The sequence below is a fragment of the Oryctolagus cuniculus genome, chromosome 11 (assembly GCF_051225735.1).
Source record: "Oryctolagus cuniculus isolate XC-2025 breed Fujian yellow rabbit chromosome 11, ASM5122573v1, whole genome shotgun sequence".
Lineage (NCBI taxonomy): Eukaryota > Metazoa > Chordata > Mammalia > Lagomorpha > Leporidae > Oryctolagus > Oryctolagus cuniculus.
The window spans coordinates 73109750-73133379 of NC_142877.1; the positions used below are offsets into that span (position 1 = coordinate 73109750).

The window sequence follows — 23630 nt, forward strand, 5'->3', positions numbered from 1 at the left end:
CAAGGAAGCAAAGACTTGTTTCAAATGTAGGAATGTTTGGGAAACACCATGGCTTGATGCTGTGAGAAGAAAATCCAAAGGGGCAAATATTAAAAAAGTTTTGTGGCATAGACTTAGAAAATGAGGCAGAAAATCCTATTGCCTAGGATACAACAGAGAAGGGCCATCTGGGAGCTGAATTGGGGAAATCTCCAGTTTGAGGGAAGCCCCGTGACGTGTTCAAAATCACCAAGCATGTTGGCAGCACATTCACACATCCTGTGATCAGTACAGCCTTTTCACTGTATTTAAGAAGTAACTGGTAATTCTGAGGGGCCTCTCACTTCTGAACCTTGAATGACATGCAGCTTCAGAAGTATCAGAGACTATGAAATGGTGCACTCTGCGTAAACAGCTCTCACCTGTTGATCCATTGGTGTAAACTGGAGAGGAACGTTTGTCTCCAGAAACAGCTGTGATGGCCATACTGTATTTGCTACCAGCAGTGAGATTGAAAAAAGTGTATTCATTCCATGAAGTACTTTCTTGAATTTGGGTCTCCTGTGTCTTTTGCTTATTTTCATCAAATAATTGCACCTCATAGCCGGTGACTTTTCCAGAAGAAGGAGTCCACCAAACATGCAAGCTGGTTGAAGTAGTCTTCTCTTGGCTGACTTCAAACCTCGCAGGAGGTAATGGATCTGCAAGGCAAATACCAAGAAAGTGAACATGGCTTGAAGGTGTCCACAAACAGCTGCTTATTTTTACTGTATTCCAGATCTATTTTCCTTCAAAACTATGCTGCCTGTGAAACAAATTGGCATTTTGCTTCACTTCTAAACCTACTACTTCATTTTCAAACAATACCAAAAAATTCAAACTAAACCAAACAGCAACAACAAAAATCCACTTGGCTGCTAGTTATGTGAATTCTTTTCTAATAAATTTTTTTGTTAATGTAGCTCTGACATTAAAAATTCAAGCAATTTTATATTTTCTTTGGCTTCAAAGTTTAGTAAACATTTCAAACATTAAAAAAATTCCAGGCTGTCTCTAGACAAATACTGAAGATCTCAACAGAAAATATAGATATTAAAAAATAATTCACCGCGGCTCACTAGGCTAATCCTCCGCCTTGCGGCGCCGGCACACCGGGTTCTAGTCCCGGTCGGGGCGCCGGATTCTGTCCCGGTTGCCCCTCTTCCAGGCCAGCTCTCTGCTGTGGCCAGGGAGTGCAGTGGAGGATGGCCCAAGTGCTTGGGCCCTGCACCCCATGGGAGACCAGGAGAAGTACCTGGCTCCTGCCATCGGATCAGCGCGGTGTGCCGGCCGCAGCATGCCAGCCGCGGCGGCCATTGGAGGGTGAACCAACGGCAAAGGAAGACCTTTCTCTCAGTCTCTCTCTCTCTCACTGTCCACTCTGCCTGTCCAAAAAATAATAATAATAATAATAATTGAACTTTTTCCCAAGTTGTGGATTGTGTTGTCAAATCTACATAAGTTTGGGTGATTTTTAGCTATTAGATAATCATAAAAGATACAGATCTAATAATGAGCATAAAGTAGGTCTTCTCACCAAAATGGAATATCCCAACAGCTGGAGTTTTCTATGTCCATAGATTAAAAAAAAAATCTCACTTTTGGGGCCCTAGTCTCAGTAGTGGGTGAGGAGGGAAAAGTCTTGCACCCAGTTATTCATTTCAACTTTCAAAGTCATGGGTAAGTCTTAGGAGTCCTGCTTTGCCTGTGATGAGTCTCCACTGGTGAACTTGAAGTAGATGAAAGGCACACCACTGGGTTAGGAACTAGGTCAATGGTATTCAGCAAGAAGCTATTTCTTAGGTACAGTAGGGAGTAGAAGCTGAGAAATAAGGCTGTCTCTACTCTGAATACTGATAGGACTGCTGACAGCTGTCCACATATGAGATGTTGTCATAAATCCTGCATGGTTCTTGATTTAAAGTGGGAGAAGGATATTTTTAAAATTTTCATTCTTACTTGAAAAGGAGAGAGGGAGGGGGGGAGAGAGAGAGAAAGAAAGAGAGAGAGAGAGAGAGAGAGAGAGAATGAATCTTTTTCTGCTGGTTCACTCCTCAGACGCGGGGGTTGAGCCTGACTGAAGCCAGGAGCTCAGAATTCAATCCAGCTTTCTCATGTGGGAGGCAGGGACCAAAGTACTTGAGCCATTATCTGCTGACTCTCATGGTGTGCAGTAGCCTGAAGCTGGAACTTGAACCTGGCACTCCAGTAAGGGATGTGGTCATTCCAAATGGTGTCTTAACGGCTCTGCCAAACACCTGTCCCTAGAGACCAATTTTTTAGGGTCAGGTGAAATGTTTTTGTGCCATGGCTATAGAGACCTCAATTCTTATTCATATCCTGGTGGGCTGTATGTTGCTCACAATAGAACATCAGGAATTCCAGACCTTCTTAGAACAGTACATGTTTTAAGAAGTTGTTCACTTGTGAGTAGCATAATAACAAAAAAATATGATAACCTCACTCTACACTAAAAAAGCACTTATGGACATATAGCCCATAAGACTACATGTAAATGACCAACAGAGACCATAGGTTTCTTACAGCCTATGATAAAATTTATAGGAGGAGTGCACCATACTTCAAAAACTCAATATAGACACTTAATATTTTATAATATCAACAATGAATAAGTAAGTCAAGGCAGCAGAAATTAAGACAGCCCTTGGAAGACAAGATTGCCTGGCTCACCACAGAACATAGCTTTGGGCTTCTCTCAAGAGTGCAGCTTCTGTTCTGGTGGCCTGGGCTTGAATCTGGCTCTCTTATTTTGTAACTGTACTTTGGGCGATTCCTTAACCTCCCTGCGCTTCCCCTGTGCAATGGTATAATAATGTTAATAACAGTATCTTTTTAGTAGAATTGTTATAAATGTTAACTTGAGCATTTTATAAAAAGCACTTAGAGACGTTGGTGTTGAGGTGCAGCACATTAAGTTGCTGCTTGTGACATCAGAATCCCATATGAAACACCAATTTAAGTCCTGACTACCCTGCTTCTGATTCAGCTTCCTGCTAACGCTCCTGAGAGGGCAGCAGATGATGGCCCACGTCTTTGCGCCGCTATCTTCAATGTGGGAGACGTGGAGTTCATGGCTCCTGCCTTTGACCTGGCCCAGCCTTGGTTGTTGAGGTCATTTGGGAAGTGAATCAGCAGATGGAAGGTCCTTCTCTCTGTGACTTCCTCTCTCCACCACTCTGCCTTTCAACTGAATTATTATTATTTTTTTTTAAGAAAAGCACTAGAGGGGCTGGTGCTGTGGTGCAGTGAATTAAAGCCCTGGCCTGAAGTGCCAGCATCCCATATGGGCGCCAGTTCTAGTCCCAGCTGTTCCTCTTCAGATACAGCTCTCTGCTATGGCCTGGGAAAGCAGTAGAAGATGGCCCAAGTCCTTGGGCCCCTGCACCCACGTGGAAGGCCAGGAAGAAGCTCCTGGCTTCGGATTGGTGCAGCTCCGGCCATTGCGGCCATCTGGGGAGTGAACCAATGATGGAAGACCTCTCTTCCTCTCTCTGCCTCTCCTCTCTCTGTGTAACTCTGACTTTCAAATAAATAAATAATTTTTTTTTTTAAAGAAAAGCACTAGAACCATGCCTGGCATGCAGTAAATGCTCAGTGTTAACCATTACCGTTAATCCTACAATCTGAAGACATTGCCTCAGAAGCAGTGAGACGTAGTGGTAGAGACTGTGGCCTTTGGGATCAGGGAACTTAAATCTCAGCTCCATCACTTATCAGTGGTGAGACGTTGAGCACGTTACTTACCTTATCTAGGCCTCCATTTTCCCATCAGCTTACCTGGATCATAATGGACATTGAATAATACAAACTTAGTTTTGTCTACTTGATCAGAAGCAAAGTATTTTCCTCTGAATTACTGGCAAAACGGAGGCAAAAGTATAATAAAAATTTTTGAAACTAAATTGATAATAGCCTTAATTGCCTTATTCATTAAAAAGGACTTGATAACATCTTATCAGTTTATTCTCATGTATTCACTTTAAAAAATGCGCCAAATGACTCTTATTTATAAGTTCTTAAGGAAAAACAATAGTGTTTGTGGGGAAGAGGTAATATTACTTAAATGTTCTATGCTACTAGTAACAGCCTATAATTAAGGATGTTATAATCAAAGGAAAGAAGATAATTTCCCTTCACACAAAGTTTACTTGTTGCCTGGCAAGCAGAAGGCATTTCACTGCCATGAGATTCGAAACTCAAGATCAATGCTGCTGTGCCCAAGCAGGCAGGTGCATTTTTGCTGAAGTGGTGTTTCAAGGAGCAGGATGAAAGGGACAGCTGCTTCAAGCAATCGATACCATCATCTACATCTACAACCAAGCCAGAGAAAGTGGAGGGAAAATGATGTTATGATCATTATGATCTCTACATAATCTGCAAAATGAGCGAATGAAAATGGATTTTAAGATTGCGTGCCTAGAGGGTGAAGTTCAGAAATGCAGACTTTATCTAATCTCTCTGAGCCAGAAAACAAAACAGTCAATCCTTTGTACATCCGCTAGAACAAAGGAACAATGCGACTGGGAAGTGCCTGGGCTGCAAGAACCTGCACTGGAAACAAACACTTAAAGCCCCATTTATACTGTGATAAAGCCCTTTGCTGGCAGTTGTCCACTATTGCTGTGCACGCTGCAGACGTTAAAGAATCTTCAGACTTCTTTGTCATCTAGGCCCGATGAAAACTCGGCAGTATTAACATTTTTCCAGTAGTTTATAAGACACAAATCAGATAGTTCTCTTGTGGATGCTGATTTTGCGTGTATGTGTGCACAGGGTGTGTGTGTGTCCTCAGAAAAAGTTAGGAAGGCTGGAAATAATGGGGGAGGGAGACAAAAGGAGGGAGAAGGCAGACTTTTAAGGTTACTTGAAAATTAAAATATTACCGTGATCTTCTCATTATATGATTATATGACAGGTCATATATAATTAGAAAGTCCCTGGGGCCAGCATTGTGGCATGACAGGTTAAGCTGCCACCTGCAATGCCAGTATCCCTTATGGGCATCAGTTCAAGTCCCAGCTTCTCCACTTCCCATCCAGCTCCCTGCCAATGTGCCTGGGAAAGCAGCAGCAGAAGGTCTTTGGGCCCCTGTACCCACATAGGAGACCAGATAAAGTGCCTGGCTCCTAGCTTCAGCCTGGCCCAGTCCTGGCCCTTCTGGCCATTTGGAGAGTGAACCAGCAGATGGAAGTTCATTCATTTTCTCATTCTCTCTCTATTTCTGCCTTTCAAACAAAGAAATTTTTTTTTTTTTTTTTGACAAGCAGAGTGGACAGTGAGAGAGAGAGACAGAGAGAAAGGTCTTCCTTTTCCGTTGGTTCACCCCCCAGTGGCTGCTGTGGCTGGCGTACCACGCTGATCCAAAGCCAGGAGCCAGGTGCTTTTCCTGGTCTCCCATGCGGGTGCAGGGCCCAAGCACTTGGGCCATTCTCCACTGCCTTCCCGGGCCACAGCAGAGAGCTGGCCTGGAAGAGGAGCAACCGGGACAGAACTGGTGCCCCAACAGGGACTAGAACCTGGGGTGCCAGCGCCACAGGTGGAGGATTAGCCTATTGAGCTGCGGTGCCAGCCCAAACAAATAATCTTAAAGTCCTACTTGACTTATGCAATTAATGATGATTAGGGGCTGGTGCTATGGCATATGGGTAAAGCCGCCTCCTGCAGTGCCGACATCCCATATGGGCACCAGTTCGAGTCCCAGCTGCTCTACTTCCCATCCAGCTCTCTGCTATGGCCTGGGAAAACAGCAGAAGATGACCCAGGTCCTTGGGCCCCTGCCCCCACGTGGGAGACCTGGAAGAAGCTTTTGACTCCTGGCTACATTTGACACAGCTCTGGCTGTTGTGGCCAACCGGGGAGTACACCAGTGAATGGAAGACCTCTCTCTCTCTGCCTCTCCTCTCTCTGTGTAACTCTGACTTTCAAATAAATAAATCTTTAAAAAATTTTTATGAAGATTAGGAGGAATCAATACACATGTGTGCATCTACAACTTTTCTGGTTTTCTCTAGTCCTCACTCTTTTACATGGTAATAGTGAAGTGTTACAAAATATAGGATTGTCAAAACCCATAACTCAGTATTTTAGTCGTAATCATTATGCCAAAATTTATCATTAGCTATAAATTTAAGACATTTTTGTATTTCTTGGTTCCAGAGAGACCTAAAAAATGGAATGCCAAGTCCTGTAGTATTCATCTGATGTTCTAAATTGAATCTACCAGCAGTAAGAAGTCCAGGGGCTAGTGTTGTAGTACAGCAGGTTGATCTGCTGTCTGCAGGGCCAGCATCTAACATGTGTGCTGCTTCAAGTCCTGGCTGCTCCACTTCCAATCCAGCTTCCTGCTAATGGGCCTGAGAAAGCAGCGGAAGAGGGCCCAAGTGCTTGGGCCCCTGCACCCTCAGGGGAGATCCAGATGAAGTTCCTGGCTCCGGCCTGGCCCAGCCCTGGCCATTGTGGCCATTTGGGGAGCCTACCAGCAGATGGAAGATCTCTCTCTATATATGTCTCCCTCTCTCTGTAACTGTGAAAATAAATAAATCTTAAACAAAAAAAGGAAGTTCCAGAATTTCATATGTCAGCTTGTTGTCAACCCAATTTTTCTGTTCTTAAAGCAAAAGACAAAGTTTAACAAAACTTCCTAACCAAAATGAATTCTTTTACATTTTTAAAAAATGAGACTTAGAATGAGAGTTCTACTTATAATGACTTAGTTATGCTAATGATACAAGCAATACTTACTAATTTGTCATGACACAGCCATTAAAACATTAGTATATTGATGTAGAAGTTTCCAGACTGTTCAGAATTTGAAATGAGTATATTTATTTTGGAAACAAATTCAACTTTAAATCTATGAATGGTGCCAAACACCTTTCTTGAAGGTGTGTTAGCACCACATTATACCTGTGTAGGATCTGGTAGTGTACAATGTACTCTTTCAGCTGGAATAGGGGCTCAGAGACACTAAATGACTCACTCGTGTTGGATGGGAGTAACAGGCAGCACTACTGAGCTTCTAATACCTGGCTCCACATTGCATGTACTTTCTGTCACACCTCAGCTGTCTTGCATGGAAAATTATGTCATGAACTGCATATTTTGTCAATCAACAAAAAAATCAAAATGGATATCTAGGAAAATTATAAACAAATTGACAAAATTTTTCTGTTGCTGGTTTGGCTCATGTGGTATAGTCAAAATAAGTAACAAGAGAAATGAGAGCTAAATAATTTTACAGTCATAAATATTCCTTTGATGTCTTAAAATTTTTTTATTTGCTTATTTGAGAGGGAGAGGGGAGAGAGGATAGGGGAAAGAGATCTAGTCTATCTATCTGTATAGAGAGAGTTCCCATCTGCTTGTTCACTTGCCAAATATCTGCATCAGCCAGGGTTGGGCTGGGCCAAAACTGGAAGGTGGGAACTCAATCTGAGTCTCCCATGTGGGTGGCAGAAGTTCAATCACTTGAGTCATCATTGCTGCCTCCCAGGGTCTGCTTTAGCAGGAACCTGGATTCAGGAATGGGAGTTGGATATTGAGCACAGGTACTCTGTTATGGGATGCCAGCATCTACCACTAGGCTAAATGCCTACCCCTTCCACTGGTCTTTCATAAATCATGTTTTTCTTGTCCGTTCCTTTGCTTCCCTAAGTTTATTGCATTTGCCTCGGGTCCCCTCATCTTGGGCTAGATTACTTCAAAAGTTTTCTTATTTTCTATCTTTCCTAAATGATTTCTTTGTACGTCTCTCTCATCTGTCATCTTCATTCCCTTGAAGCAGTAAGAACTTCTCATGAGTTCCCACTTCAAGACAAAGTCAAGACTCAAAGTCTTCTCAAGCTAGGTATTAAGCATTTTAGCAACCCTATCTTTTACCACTGTCTCCCTCCAGTCCAAGAGATCTTTTTTTCAGTAATCATAGAACCAATTTCTGTAAAAATAAATTGGGATACCATTCTAGTTAAAAACAGGGTGGTTAGAAAGCTTGATTATAAATTGCATTTATATAGCAGTTTACATAAAAATGAGCTATTTATATAAAATAACTAGAGATTTTCTCTTGGAAATCAAGGTGGGGTTTGGCAAAAGCCAAAATCACCCCTTGGAGAAGGTTTTGAAACTGAAAAAAAAAAAATCAAAATGGAAAAGGAATTGCTCACAACCTCTAGTTAAACTCATTTCCAGAGAGGTAATTTCCTTCACTTTGTTTTTGTTGCTTTTTGACAGTAGTCAATGTTCTAGCATACTTACACTTGATCTTAGCCAAAAGGCTGAGAAGCAATCTAGCCTAAGTTAAAAATGGTGCACTAGGAGGCCAATTTTGATGTCAGAGTTAGACCTGAGTTCAATTCCTGACACTTTTATTGTAAGGGTAGCTTTAGACAAATTGTTTAATCTCATTAATCCTCAGTTTCTTTATCAGTAAAATGTGACTAACCTGCTTTACATAATGGCAGGTGTAAAGAGTTACAGATAGACCATTAACTTCAGCCCTGGAAACATGGTAGACCCTCAGTAAGCAGATGTTGGCATGGGTATTGATGTTCCTTTTTCTGTTAATAGTAAATACAGCTTTCCCTCAATTTATGGGGTAGGATCATATTCTAATAAATCTGTCTTAAGTTGGAATTATCATAAGTCAAAAACACATTTAATACACCAAACCAACTTTACTTCATGGCTTAACCTCATCCATCTAAACTTGCTCTTGCCTACAGTTGGGCAAAATCATCTAACAGAAAGCCTGTTTTAAAGTGTTGAAAAAGTATATAAGTTAGTAATACCACACTGTAAGTAAAAAACAGAATGACTGTATGGGTACCATATAGAATACATATCACTTTTCTAGCATTATGAGGTTGAAGAGTTAGTTGTTAAGTCAGAGACTATTGGGCTAAACTGAATGTTAAATTGCAAAGTAGAAAATGACATTTAAGGGCTGGGATATTAGAGGCAGGCCTTATGAAGAAGATGAACAAGTTTGGAAGGTAAAGTAGGATTTGAAAACCAGAGAGGAGAAAGTACACTGCTGAGTGAGAGAGCAGCTGAAGCAACAGCACTGAGCTCGCTCATCCTGACTGTTACAGAACCATGCAACACTGAGGGTATGCCGACAACTCCTCCTGTCACAGAACCGTGCAACACTGAGGAACCCTGACAACTCCTCTTCACTGTCACAGAACCATGCAACACTGAGGGTACCCTGACAACTCATCCTGACTGTCACAGAACCGTGCAACACTGAGGGTACCATGACAACTCCTCCTGTCACAGAACCGTGCAACACTGAGGGTACCCTGACAACTCAGGGTACTGCCACCCCTCATCTCCAAGGTCATCTTCAGCAGTCCCATTCTAAATCACTGATATTAATGACTGAGCCTTGCTTAATATATTGCTACATGAATACAATTTAAAGAGAAATCCCTTGGTTTCTTCTTCTAAACAGATCGCTATCCAAATTTCTCCATATCTACGAACTACCACTAGATGTGACTTCCAAACCTGGACATCTAAATACTAAGGAATTATAAAGCAATTAAGGAATTAAGACACTAATTTTAGGAAAGAGCACTATATTGTAGTTATTTAAAAAAAAAAACCTTATTGGGGTCGGCATTATGGCATAGCAGGTAATGCAGCCGCCTGTGGCACCAGCATCCTATATGGGCATCAGTTCAAATCCCAGCTACTCCGCTTCCCATCCAGCTCCCTGCTAATGTGCCTGCTGAAGCAGCAGAAGATGGTCCAAGTCCTTGGGCCCCTGCACCCATATGGGAAACCCAGAAGAAGCTCCTGGCTCCTAATCAGCCCAGCCCTGGTCACTGCGGCCATTTGGGAAATAAACCAGCAGATGGGAGATCTCTCTCTCTTTCTAAATATGCCTTTCAACTAACTAACTAAATAAATCTTTTTTAAAAATCCTTATCTTGCAGAGATAAAGACTGAAATATTTATAAATGAAATTACATGCTTAAGAGTCATATAAAAGCGATATGCTAATGGCCTGGGAAAGCAGTAGAAGGTGGCCTAAGTGCTTGGGCCCCTGACACCCACGTGGGAGACCCAGATGAAGCTCCTGGCTTTGGTCTGTCCTAGCCCTGGTCATTGTAGCCATTTGGGGAGTGAACCAGAAGATGGAAGACTTCTCTTTCTCTTTGTTTCTCCCCCTCTCTCTCTGTAACTGACTTTCACATAAATAAATCATTTTTTTTTTAAACAAAGAGGAAATCAGGACATAACCAAACAGAGGGCAACCATGTAAAGGCACTTCAAGATGGCCATCTGCAAGCCACAGAAGCCTCAGCAGAAACCAAACCTGCAGTCGCCTTGACCCTGGACTTCTAGCCTCCAGGACTGTGAGAAAATTCATCTGTTGTATCTGCTACCAACTCTGTGATACTTTATTGCTCTGTAGCAAACTACTGCAATAAGCAATATTTTGACATAGAAACAATAGCTGATATGATGATGTGATCATGAAAGCTCTCAATTTTTTTAAAGACAAAGGACTTAATCATATTAAAATAACTGAAACAATATGAAGGCTTTTTTTTGGCCTTTTATGTTAGATGGATTAGTAAGTAAAATTAGTAACTAAAATTGACTAACAAGAGGGTGAAGATGGCCGGTGCAATGGCACAGCAGGTTAAAGCCCTGGCCTGAAGTGCCAGCATCCCATATGGGTGCCGGTTCTAGTCCCGGCTGCTCCTCTTCCAATCCAGCTCTCTGCTGTGGCCTGGGAAAGCAGTAGAAGATGGCCCAACTCCTTGGGCCCCTGCACCCCACGTGGAAGATTTGGAAGAAGCTCCTGGCTCCTGACTTCGGATTGGCACAGCTCCAGCTGTTGTAGCCATCTGGGGAGTGAACCAGAGGATGGAAGACCTCTCTCTCTATCTCTACCTCTCTGTAACTCTGCCTTTCCAAACAAAATAAATCTTTAAAAAAAAGAAAGATGAAGGTTACTAAGTATTTTTTCTACAGGTAAACTTCTCTACCTCTTCATTACTTACCTATCTGACCCGTAACTCAAGGAGAAAGAACACAGTTTTAGTATTTGTACAATCTTCCATTAAAGTATTCATTTTTTTCATCTACTGATATCATCTATCTATCTCTATATATATCATCTATCCATCTATCTACACATTCATCTGTCCATCCACTATTGAGATCAATATTTATTAAATATCCACCATGTACTGGATACCATTTTAACTTCTGAATACCTAGTTATTGCTGGAGAAATAATTCTCCTCCAAATGTGTTACAGGAAAAGTCTAATGTAGAAGTTATAAATTTAAATGTCTTTGGAATATTTTCATGTAAGGACATAACTGAGTTGATATTCCAGTGAATTGGTAGCCAAACAGAGAAGCCATACTTCAGCTCTAGAGAGTGCTAGTCAAAGAGTTTTGTCAAATCTTCTGGTGTTTCAAGAGGATCCATACATTTGTGCTTTCATGTGAATTTTCCATTTTTAATGTTAGGGAAATAATAAACACACGGGTATGATTCCGACACCATGTCACCCCCAGAGGACACCAGTTGGTGACTCCTGCCATGCACTCAGAGGACACTGTCTTTCAAATGTGTCTTGTTATTCAGAGACTAGGATGTCCATTGTCTGACTTCTGGTGAACTCACCACCAAGTAATTTGGCTTTCAAGGAATACTGGTGTTGCATTCACTTTGTAATGATCAAACAAATGTGAGAATTCCCAAATACTGTCTCCTCTATTGTTATTAAAGAGCATGGCTTATACGAGGCAGGGCAAAGTCCTCACCAGGAAAGACAACCTCTGGGCCACCTTCATCATAATCTTCTCTTAGCTCCGTATAACAAAGGCAGGGACTGTGTTTTGTTTCTCATCAATAAAGATGAGAAAAAGCACACCAGCCATAACTGGCTATCATTCCTTGCAGCGTCATATTCCATAAATATTTGCTCAACTGATTTTGAACCCATGTTTTTCAAGTCTGGAGTAGGAACTGGAGTAGAAATTCTATCTACCCATCTATCTAAAATCTTTTGTCTTTAAGATCATGTGTACATGATATCAAAATGGCTGGCTAGTCTTAAACAATATCAGAACAAATTTTCAGGCAAATGACACTTGAAATGATGAAGAGATCATCTACGCAACTACTATATCTCCACCCTACTCATGTCTTACCCTCACTCTAATTTTATTGTAGATTGATAGGCAAAATGAGTAAGGAAAGCACACACATTTTGAATGACTTTTTGTTGGAAGATTTGTCTCAGATGTAATTTATACTAGCTGGCCATTGCACTGACAACGGTAAATGATGATTTGTGGAGGTCCTCACTGTAGCTTAGTAATCATTTTAGAAGGACATGAGTACTTTCCCATTAACTAAAAGAACAAGTCACATAGTTTCTTAAAATATAGATAGCACTACTGACAATGGAAAGTCCTCAAAAAACAAAATAGTAGAACTGCCATGTGATGTGGGAATCTCACTCCTGGGTATAGCCAAAGGACATGAAACCGGTATGTTGACAAGATGGCTACATCCCCATGTTTACTGCAGTACTATTCACAATGTATGAAATCAATCTAGGTAGCCAACAAAAGAAAATGTGGATATATACTCAATGGAATTATATTTCCCCATAAAAACTATGAAATTCTGTCACTTAAAGCAACATGGATGGAACTAGAGAGCACAATGTTAAGGCACAGAGAGAAAAATATCACATGATCTCAGCTATACATACAACCTAAAAATTCAGAGCTCATAGAGGTAGAGAGTAGAAAACAGTGAGTTCCAGCTTAACCATGTCTTTCCTGGATGAGGACTGCCTGGGAGGCAGAGGGCAGAGGGAAGAGATGGGGGAAGATTGGTTAAGGGCTATAAAGTGACAGCCAGAGAGCAGGAATAAATTCTGGGGTATTCTTACACAGAATGGTGATTATACTTAACAGTATTGTATAGCATAATTCAATCACAAAGAAATGGTAAACATTTAAGGTGATGGATAGAGGCTGGCAACTCTGGAGCAGTGAGTTAAGCCTCCACCTGCAGTGCCAGCATTCCATATGGGCACTGGTTTGGGTTCTGACTGCTCATCTTCCAATCCAGCTCCCTTCTAAAGTGCCTGGAAAAGCAGTGGATGGCCCAAGTGCTTGGAATCATGCACCCATGTGGGAGACCCAGAGGAAGCTCCTGGTTCCCAGCTTCAGCCTGGTCTAGCCCTGGCCCTTGTGGCCACTTGGGGAGTGAACTGGCAGATGGAAGACCTCTCTGTGTCTCCCTCTCTCTCTGTAATTCTGACTTACAAATAAAATAAATTTTTAAAAGAAAAAAGATGAAGGTTAACCTATATATCCCAAGTTGATCATTATGCAATATATAAATGCATCGAAACATCACAGAGACATAAAATTGTTATTTGTCAATTAAAAATAAATTTTAAAAATCAACTAAAAAGAAACCACTGACAAATAGCAACCAACTAAAAAATTCTCCATGGAAATAATTTTTCAATAACTAAATTTAAATTTGCTTTTATTAAAAAAAGGGGAGCTCTCAGTTCTTTACTGAGATGCCTGCCTGGTCTGTCAGGTGTAGTCTCTTCACTATTCCTTTTCATTAAACTTTTGTTCAATATTGTTGCAAAACATTGCTTTTATTTTAATAAAAATTTAAAAAATTTTTTAAAAATTGAAAAAGTAAATGCTGAGAAGGGCTATACTGTTATACAAATCAGTATGAAAACTTATCAGTACATAAATGCTACCTGCAAATTTCATTGCTCACATTGATTGTGAAATAATACAAAATTTATAGTGAGAAGTAGCTGCAAAAGTACCTCCTTAAGAAAGATGATGAGAACCTGAAAACTAGCTTGTTATGGATGCTGCTGAAGTCTTATTGTACTCCACATAGTCAATAGGATACAAATATTTCTCACATTTCACAAAGGCCTGTGGACTTGAAACACCTGCTTGTATCTTCAAACTCAAAGCCTATTCTAAGTAGAACCACCCATAATGAGGCCTTTCGCATGGTCACTTTCCCAAAAAGTAAATCCTCTGGGCTAACCAACTGAGGTTTGCAGAAACTTGAACTGAAAAGAGAAATCTATTTGTTAAGAATCTGGCTGTTTTTTGTATGAAACCAAAGAGGGACCAAAATCCTCTTAAGGTCTTGATCTTTTCTCCAACAAGCTGCTGAAGCCTCATCTATGTTCATAGATTGCTTTACCCCATTGAATGTTCACACACAAGTTTGGCAGTGCCTTTCTTATATATAAATAATACACCTAGAAGTTCTGTTATAAATTCTAATTCTACAGAGTTAACATTATCTGTGTTTACAGAACCATCCTCAAGTACCAAGAAACCAACATTATTATGACTAAAAATCCAGCCTCTTAGAATTTTGTAAAATGTTCTAATGATGTGGTTCATTTCAGTCCCTCTTTGGTTCCATACATAAAAAAATGAATAAATAAACCAGAGTCTTAAATGATTTCTCTTTTCAATTTAAGTTCCTGGAAATTTCAGACATTCTCTGAAAGTTTCTTCTGAAGTAACTCAAATGATGTAACTGAGTATAATAAATCATTGAAAAAATAAGAAAATTGATATTTGGCTAACTTAAATTTCCTGACCTTACAGTAAATACCCTTGGAACTGAGAGTTCTCCGTTCAAAGAAGTAGTAGCTAAAGAATTTGCCATTGTTGGGATTGAAATGGGGAAGAATAGCAAGGACAAAAGGTTTCTAAATTCATCTTTCAGAATTTTTTTACTTAAATTTGATTTTTCTAGGTAAAAGTAAGGGAGGCCTCAATACTGCAACAGATGAAGATAGCCTGGTCAAGTCCTGAAATATCACAGTGGTTGGAGAATTAGAGACTGGCTCTGAGCATTAAATGAGATAATGTACACGCAGCCCCTAGCAAAGTAGTTGGTATTGGTAAGAACTTAGACCTAAATAACCTGGTCTAACTTTCACCTTTTACAGATAAGGAAATTGAGGCAAGAAAGGCAAACTCTTACCCTGCACACAGAACGATTTACCAACAGTGTAAGGGGAATAATTGACTTGAGGTGCACCGTAATCAAAAGTTACGCTCGCATCCCATGTTGAGTTAGTCAAGTGATATAATTTTGGCACCCTCACTTTCAAGGGACTTTTCTAATTTTCCCCTATGAATGGCTCCATTCTATTCCTGAAGGTTTTATGTCCTGGTTCTAAAAATAAAACTAAGTCGAGGAAAGGCATATTCCTAATCACTGAACTTCGATTATTTATTCTAAAAACATTTACTTCAAATTTTGCCTCAGCTTGACAATTTAGTGTGATGGAAGCTCAGACCACATCAATTCAATAATTTCCTCCATAGCGCAAGGTTTCTCATTGCGCCACCACCCAGCCTCTTCCAGAGGCTAGTTGGCTGCTTCAAGCACTGGGAATGTCTCTAAAAATCAACCCAGTGGCTTTTGGTCGGATCTGAGTTGACTAGAAATCTTGTCAATATTTATTTACTTTACTTAGTTTTGTACACCTAGAATTCAAAGGAAACATCAGATTGAAAAGGCAGGCCCCAGCCCCAAGTGGCTTGGCCGTCCAACTGCACCTGTTACCCTTTACCTGTTTGCAAAACCACCGTTTTCTCTTCTCCATCCAGAGACACAATCCTGAAGTGATAGATAGTTCCAGCCTGTAAATCCTTGGGGTTACATCCATAGGTGGTGTTGTCAATCCGGATCGGGTGGCACCACGCTGCCCCAGAGGCGTCACTGCTGTAGATGAGGCTAAAGTTACAGGGCGATCCCAAAGTTCTCCACTGGAGAGACACTGATCGGCTGGAGACCTTGGACTCGGTCAGCGTGAAGTTACACCGCACTGGCTCCGCTAGTCCAGTCTGCAAAGCAATCAGAGACAACAGCTTACGCTCCCAGTTGGGACTGCACAGAGTTGTGCCTACAGCACACTGCCCAAGCCTCCTCTACCCACCCTTGTCCTCCAGCCTCAGTCCACCTTTGCCCTCCCGTTGGATATCAGGGCTGCCGGGGAGGCAGTGACCACTCTTCCTCTAGTTGCTGTCCCCTTGCGACGACAGCTGGAGAGGGATGGTGGCTTTTTGCCTTTGACAGCAGGATGAGCTGTCAGTCTGGCTAGGAGCTTAGAAGCACTCGATGTTCCCAAGGGAGAGCGAGAAATGTTGCCACCTCCCTCTTCAAAGCCTGGGAGCCTACAAAGTGGAGTGGGATTTGATTCTTGGTGGGCAGGGGCACATCAGGCCCCAGCCCCTTCTTGGGCCACTCACCTGCAGGAGGCTCAGTGCGATCCACAAGGCCAAGCCGCCTACATGGCTCAGCATCGCGCTCAGTGATGCGGACCCAGATCAGATCAACCAGGCTGGAAGCAGGCAGCCCGAGCGCCTCACCGGGATCACTTGTTGCGCGCACTCAGTGCGCCCCAGGGGCGCAGCGCGCTTCCCTCGGGGCTGGCGATGCACAGGGGCCCCAGCGGCCACCGCTGCTGCTGCTGCTTCTGCTGCCGCCCTGGGCGGGCTGCGGACGCGAGAGGCGGCGGGGACGGCCGGCGCGCAGCCCTTCCCACGCTGCCATTCTGACCCGCGCTGCCTCGCCCCGAGCCCCGTCCGCGGACTTCCGCAATCAAAAGGCAATTTCCTCGTCTCCCGGCAAAGGAACAATGCGCCGGCAGGGAGGGAGCCCCGAGGAGCCCACGCCTGAGGCTGCCAAGGGAGCCCGAGCCGGGCCAGGCTGCCCCCCGCTGCCTCGCGCCACCGCCTCCTAGGCAAGGGTCCCCTCCGGGGCCGCGGGACTCTGCCTCCTCCTCGTCCTCCTCCTCCTCCTGGACTTTCACTTTTCCCCACCTAGGGGTCCTGGGCTGGGTCGTTCCAGCCGCAATCAGTGAGCGCTCCTCTCACTTTCCAGGCCCCCACCCCCGCCCCTTCCTCCCTCCACACCCAGGTCTCCCCCTCCCTATCTTCCTTCCTATCTTCCTCGTTGGCTTTCTCCAGGGCCTCTTTTCCCAGGATTAAACTTGACCGCAGCACATTCCCCTAGGTCGTTTGCGCTCTTTCCTGAAACCTTTTATTAGAGTGCTTTTGCCCTTCTCACCTCGAAGGATTCATTTGTCACAACGCGCATCCCTGGGACACCAACAAGAGGAAAAGATCCCAAAAGAAGACCGTCCCTGGTCACCTTGACCTTCGTTCCTTTCTCCCGGGTGACCACTCACTGTCCCCTACAAATCTTATGCAAACAATCCTAAGCAACACTCCATACAATTACCACCAATTGTTCAACCCTCAGCAAAGCACTTTCATCACAGGCCACCCAGCAGTTAAAACCATTTCATCCCTAATTGTTCAACCAATGGAAGAAAACAGTGTAAATTCTCTTTTGTGGAAAAGACTGTTGATGACTCAGCTCTTCACAGATTTACAGATAGCATTTACTCACTTTTCAATACTTAGTATCTCAAGGGTTAGGCATTTGAAAATGGATTGCAGAAAATTCCCAATCACCAGAGAGCAAAATATTTAACTGTACCCAGGTGATAACAGCAAAATATTGCAACAGCTTTTATAATTTTGGATTAACTTTATTGAGATTCCAGATTTTAATTTTCAATCAGAGGGAAGGATGACATTCCCTTCTCTTTTGAATACGTAGGTTATATATAAAGATGTATTACTGGCTTCTCGATCTACTTGGAAGGAGAGTAAAAAAGTGAACATGATTTCAATCCTTTTAGAAAACTATTTTTTTCCCAAGTCAATGAAAGAAATGAAGTTTCAGCTCCTCTGGCGATTCCAGGGGAGTTTTCTCTGCAACCAGGCCAGAGATGTCAAATCTCCTTTTCAGGTTAGCAAACACTCAAAGGTGAAACCTAACACATTCTTTCTGGAAACACAGTCTTTCCTATTTCTCTTCTCGGGTCACCAGTCTTACTGAAGAGCTTCCAGTCTGCACTTGCCCCCAGCTCACACTGCCTGGCATGCCTGATAGCCCTAGAGGTCCGCTCCCAGCTCGCACTGCCTGGCATACATGTCAGCCCTAGAGGTCTGCTCCCTCCTCCCTCTAGCAGACACTGCAAACTTTATTACAGGCTGCTGCTGCAGGAATCCTTCTCCAGCTTTGGTATTTTCCAGTCTTTCCTTTTTCTTGTCTTGCTATGTTTAGAAAGCAACGTGGTTTCCTCAACTGTAAAACTGGAATGATATCTCTTCTAACTACTTCATGGAACTTTACAACTAAGTAAGATCACCTATTTTTTTTTTTTTTTTTTTTTTTTTTTTGACAGGCAGAGTGGACAGTGAGAGAGACAGAGAGAGAAAGGTCTTCCTTTTGCCGCTGGTTCACCCTCCAATGGCCGCCGCTGCAGCCGGCGCACCGCACTGATCCTGGCAGGAGCCAGGAGCCAGGTGCTTTTCCTGGTCTCCCATGGGGTGCAGGGCCCAAGCACCTGGGCCATCCTCCACTGCACTCCCTGGCCATAGCAGAGAGCTGGCCTGGAAGAGGGGCAACCGGGACAGAATCCGGCGCCCCAACCGGGACTAGAACCCGGTGTGCCGGCGCCGCAAGGTGGAGGATTAGCCTATTGAGCCACGGCGCCGGCAAGATCACCTATTTTAAAGCACCTTCGCAAACATCAATATGCTGCACAGGTATCTGTTTGCTTAGTAATATATTGCACTCAAATCCAATTTTTTGCTCCTTTCAATTCATCCATTATATGGATCCTGCTAACTTCTTCTGCTTTGTCTTCTCCTTTGGGGTTTTAACATTTTTTTAAAGATTAGCCCTCAGATTTGGACTCTTCCCACTTCAATCTACTACATATCCTCTGTTCTCTGGGGAAAAATCTTCAATAAATCCTGTCTCTTCCAAACTTTTTCAAACATCTTTCCCTGTTAACACTACACATCACCAACATATTTTAGAGCTTCATTTCATTTCCAAATACTACCTACTAACCATTCCTTAGAATGCAGGCAAAATGTACCCAGAAGGCAACATTTGAAGGAGACTATCCGAACAGGGCAATAACTAAATATCCTTACAATAACACAGTTTACATGCTTGCCTGTTCCATGTTGTTAGCAGTGGCCTGCTGATAATGCCCTTGGGAACAAGAATTAGGAAAAGAAGTGACTTCTTAAATCCAATGTCTTGATGTTTGCTCAAAGAGAGACCTATGTATGTAGAATCGCTGATCTTTTATCTGCTTTAATATCCTAAGTATACTTTGAAAATAATAGCAAGATATAAAACAAAGGACCAATTACTAGAAACATTGCCAAAGTTACATAAGTACTAGTTATTGTTTTTGGAAAACCTTAAAGCTCACAACAAAACTCCTGAAAAGGTAGTGGACTAAAAATAATCCTAAGAATGAGCATATCAGAAGCAAAAAGAAAAGCTTAAGCTCAGCCTTCTACTGATTCCAGTTTTCCTTTTTAAGAAGCACATATTCAGTGCTAATATGAGAGAATAACATTAGATTCAAGGAAGTATGGGACTGGGAAAAGCTACCAGATGTGATCTTCTCTGGGAAGAGTTTATTTGAAACTAGACTACAAGGTATAAGTAAGTTGACTCATTCTGCTCTTTGTTCTCATCTTTGTTTGGAATTCCTCAATTTCTTTTGTACCCATTTATCTTACATATTGCACTTCCCTTGCTTTGGAAATTTGGGAACAGCCATTCTGCACCATTTCAGGGACAACCTCTTCTCCTTACCACAAATAAACTTTTGATTAGACATGAATCAACAAAGAGCTGTCTTTAAGAAAAAAAAAAGCCATAGCAAATAATACCTATGAAAACCTATGTTATAATGCAGCCATGGCTGAAAGCATGGATCTTGTCACATTATGAACATAGATGTTAAATGACACAACTGGTCACTAGAGGACCAGGAGCTGCCTCTTGAGAGCTACTACCTTAATTTTATATTGACATTTGCCAGTTTATTGCCAAGGATATCAATGAACAGCTGGGTGAAGGAAGCATTTTTGTTCCTGTAGACTTGGGGTGGGTCACCCCCCAGAACCTGTGTTCTTATTCACCTGTTAGAAGTCCCCTGAACTCAGTTCTTTTGGGCTCTTATGGAGGTTTCATTCCAAAGGCATGATTGATTATATCATTGGCCATTGATGATTCAACTCAAACTTGATCCCTCTTCCCTCCTCAGAGGTGGGAGCAGGGTTGTGAGTTCCCGCCCTCTAAGCACTTGCTGGTTCAGTTGGAAACCAGCCCCCATTCCCATCCTGGAGCTGACCCAGAGCTGTTTCAGGAACCAAGGACAAAAGGCCAAATAGTATAACAAAAGACACCCTTATTGTTCTAGTCACTTAGGAAATTACATGGATTATAGGAGCTGTGAGCCAGAAACTGTGGACGAAAACCAAAATAGAGATGTGCCTTGAGTTAGAATGTGATTACATTCCAATAAACTCATTGTAAGTCAAAAATATCATAAGTCAAAAATGCGTCAAAAAAACACTTACTCTACTGACTCTCAACATTTAGCCACACAGCACACTGCAAAGCGTCAGTTGTTCACACTCAAGATTGTGTGGTTGTTTGGGAGGGAGCTTTATTGTCATACCCAGCCGAAAGAGAGAGTTTCAACACTACCCATTTATAGCCTGGTAAAAAATTAAAATTCAGAATTTGAAGTAATGTTTCTATTGAATGCCTATTACTTTTCCACCAATAAGAGATTGAAAAATTATAAGATACTTAACATTGGTATCTCATATATATGGATATATACCCATTTGTGTATTTAATAATATCACAAGTCACTCCCAGGGTTTTTTACATGGATCCCTTAAAGCAAAATGATCATATCCACCCAAGCATTTGTTGTACCACTTGTAGAACAGATATAGCAATAGTACCAACACAAGGTTTCTAACATTTGGAGAAGCAAGTGTGGCATAGAGATAGATTTAAAGAAACTAATGCAGGGCCAGCGCGGTAGCACAGTAGGCCGATCCTCCACCTGTGGTGCTGGCATCCCATATGGGTGCCGGTTCTAGTCCCGGCTGCTTCTCTTCCAATCCAGCTTTCTGCTATACCCTGGGAAAGCAGTAAGAAGATGGCTTAGGTCCTTGGGCCCCTACATCCCCATTCCTACGGAGGAAGCCCCTGGCTCCTAGCTTCGGATCGGCACAGCTCTGGCTGTTGTGGCCATTTTGGGAGTGAACCAACGGACAGAAGACTTTTCTCTCGGTCTCTCCCTCTCACTGTCTGTAACTCTACCTTTAAAATAAATAAATAATATCTTTAAAAAAAAGAAAAAAAGAAACTAATGCAAACAACTTGTTTGACCTAGGACTCATTTATAAAATTGTCATATTCTTCCTTTTAAATTATTATTTAAAAGACAAAGAGAATCAGAGACAGGGTGAGACAGAGAGGAAGGGAGTGAGACAGGGAGAGGGAGGGAGAGAAAAAGAAGAGAGCAATTTCCATTCGTTGTTATGCTTCCCAAATGCCTGCAACATCTCAGCTAAGGCAGGATCCCAGGACTTTCTAGGTTGGTGGCAAGGACTCAAGTACTTGAACCATTACCACTGCCTCCCAGGGCATACATTAGCAGGAAGTAGGAATTGGGAGCTGAACCAGGACTGGAACCCAGACGGTTAGGATTAGGGTTAAGGTTCTCCAATATGGGACATGGATGCTGTTTTAACCACAGTGCCAAATGTTTACCCTTTTCATATTCTTGTACTAGCTTTATTATTCTTTTTCCCTCTTGGTCTACTGCTACTTTGTGACAAACACGTGCAGAACCATCCAGCACAGAAATTAACTAGATCCAGTTCCTTCTCAGGTCAGTCATTTCCATATATACGTTTTATATCCCAGCAAGGCTTTCACTCAATTTTGTAATATATTTTATTATCAATATTGTTACCATATTAAGCCTGATTATGAGGCAGTTGAATCCTACCAACAGCACAAGTAATAGTTTCATTGCAGAGTAAATTGATAAGAATTACAAAGGTAATTCTTTTTCTTTGTCTCCCACAGAATCTACCCTTGCCCATAGTCAGATATTATTAAGGACAGGTGTCACCACAGTTGGCTGTGGTTTGGTTCTTGGATTCCAAGTTAATTGGGGCAAGCAAATACTGAATGAGCACTTACTACATGCCAGGCTCTGATTTAGGCTTTGGAGACACCCCTGTGGGACTTTTTCCTGCCCCAGAGACTTGGTGCCTGTTATTTCCTCTTCTTGGGCCAGTCCCCACCAGGCTCTTTGTTTGGTGGTCCTCCTTTCAATCCTGCAGGTCCAGCTTAAACACACTCCTTCAGTGCCTTGTTCTATTTGACCTCACATGGAACAAGTGTTTATTATTCTTCATCTCAGAGACCTATTTGTTTCATTCAGAGTATTAATGTCACTTGGTAATAATCTAATTGCTCATGTATTTGTGCACTATCTGCCTTCCCTGGTCATTTGGGGGAATTCCATTAGGCTGAGTTTTTGCTTTTCTCTTCTCACACAGGATTTGACATGTTGTAGAGTCTCAATAAATATTTGTTCAATGAGTGAATGAATCTTTGTAGCTGCCCAGTGAAGATTGTTACATGCATAAATACTCTAATCAAGTCCTTCTAAATATTCTTCTGCTGGATGCCTCAAAAAGCATCCTTAGAAGGGAAGAGAGGAAAGAGAATGAGAAAGAGAGGGAAGGGTAATGAATTTAAAGAGAGAGAAGATTAATTGTGAAGGAAAAAAAAAAAGAAATTTCAACATCCAGTGGAGTTCTATGGTCCTGGTTGAGCAGACTTATGCACAAGCCAACATCACACGTGGTAGAAACGGGCAGCATTGGACAGTAAGCATACCTTAATGGCACATAGGCCATACAGTGTGAACTCCAATCTACCCACAGGCTGTACCAGTCATGGAGGGCTGAGGACTCCAGATGTGAACTAGCACCATGGCATTCATGGAAACAGGACAAGGAATCTGAGCCTGTCAGCAGGTAGGAATGGACTACCCCCTCTTAGGAGTTTTCTACTTTCTAGTGAACAACATATCAACAGATTTATGTGACAAAATAGATGAAATAGATTTTAAATCAAAAGTATTAACAATGAGAACTGGAAGGTCATTATATGATGATCATATTATGATAAAGGGATCAATCTAGTAAGAAGAAATCACACACACACACACACACACACACACACACATATATATATATAAATGTATATGTACCCAATATTGGAGCACACCAATACATAAAGGAATATTAGTAGGCCTAAAAGGAAAGATGAATTCTAATATAATAACCATTGAAGACTTTAACATTCCACATTTAGAAATGGACACATCATCTAGACAGAAAATCGGCAAAGAAACAGCAGGGTTAAATGGGCATCCTTTATCAACTAGACAGACATCTACAGAAACTTCCATCCAACAACTATGGAACACATATTCTTCAACAGTATATGGAACCTTTTCCAGGATAGATCATTGATAGATCAATCAGTCAGTCACAAAACAATTTTCAACATTTAGAAGAATAGAAATCATATTGAGTATC

The 23630-nt window shown here is 42.0% G+C and overlaps 1 protein-coding gene across 5 annotated transcripts in view; it reads right to left on the reverse strand.

Annotated features, from left to right (window-relative positions):
• The window catches only part of PTPRB (protein tyrosine phosphatase receptor type B), a 141697-nt gene that overhangs the window by 81392 nt on the left and 36675 nt on the right, over nt 1-23630 (reverse strand). For 3 of the 5 annotated variants that reach the window (XM_051845665.3, XM_089308688.1, XM_089308689.1), the window contains exons 1-3: nt 16350-16995; nt 15671-15944; nt 402-680 (exon numbers count right to left, since the gene is read on the reverse strand). In XM_051845665.3, the coding sequence (XP_051701625.3) occupies nt 402-680; nt 15671-15944; nt 16350-16403 (607 nt within the window). In that variant the 5' untranslated portion in view covers nt 16404-16995. Of the gene's footprint in view, nt 1-401; nt 681-15670; nt 15945-16349; nt 16996-23630 lie in introns of those variants that run through there. The other 2 variants (XM_008256785.5, XM_089308686.1) reach the window with 1 other exon arrangement.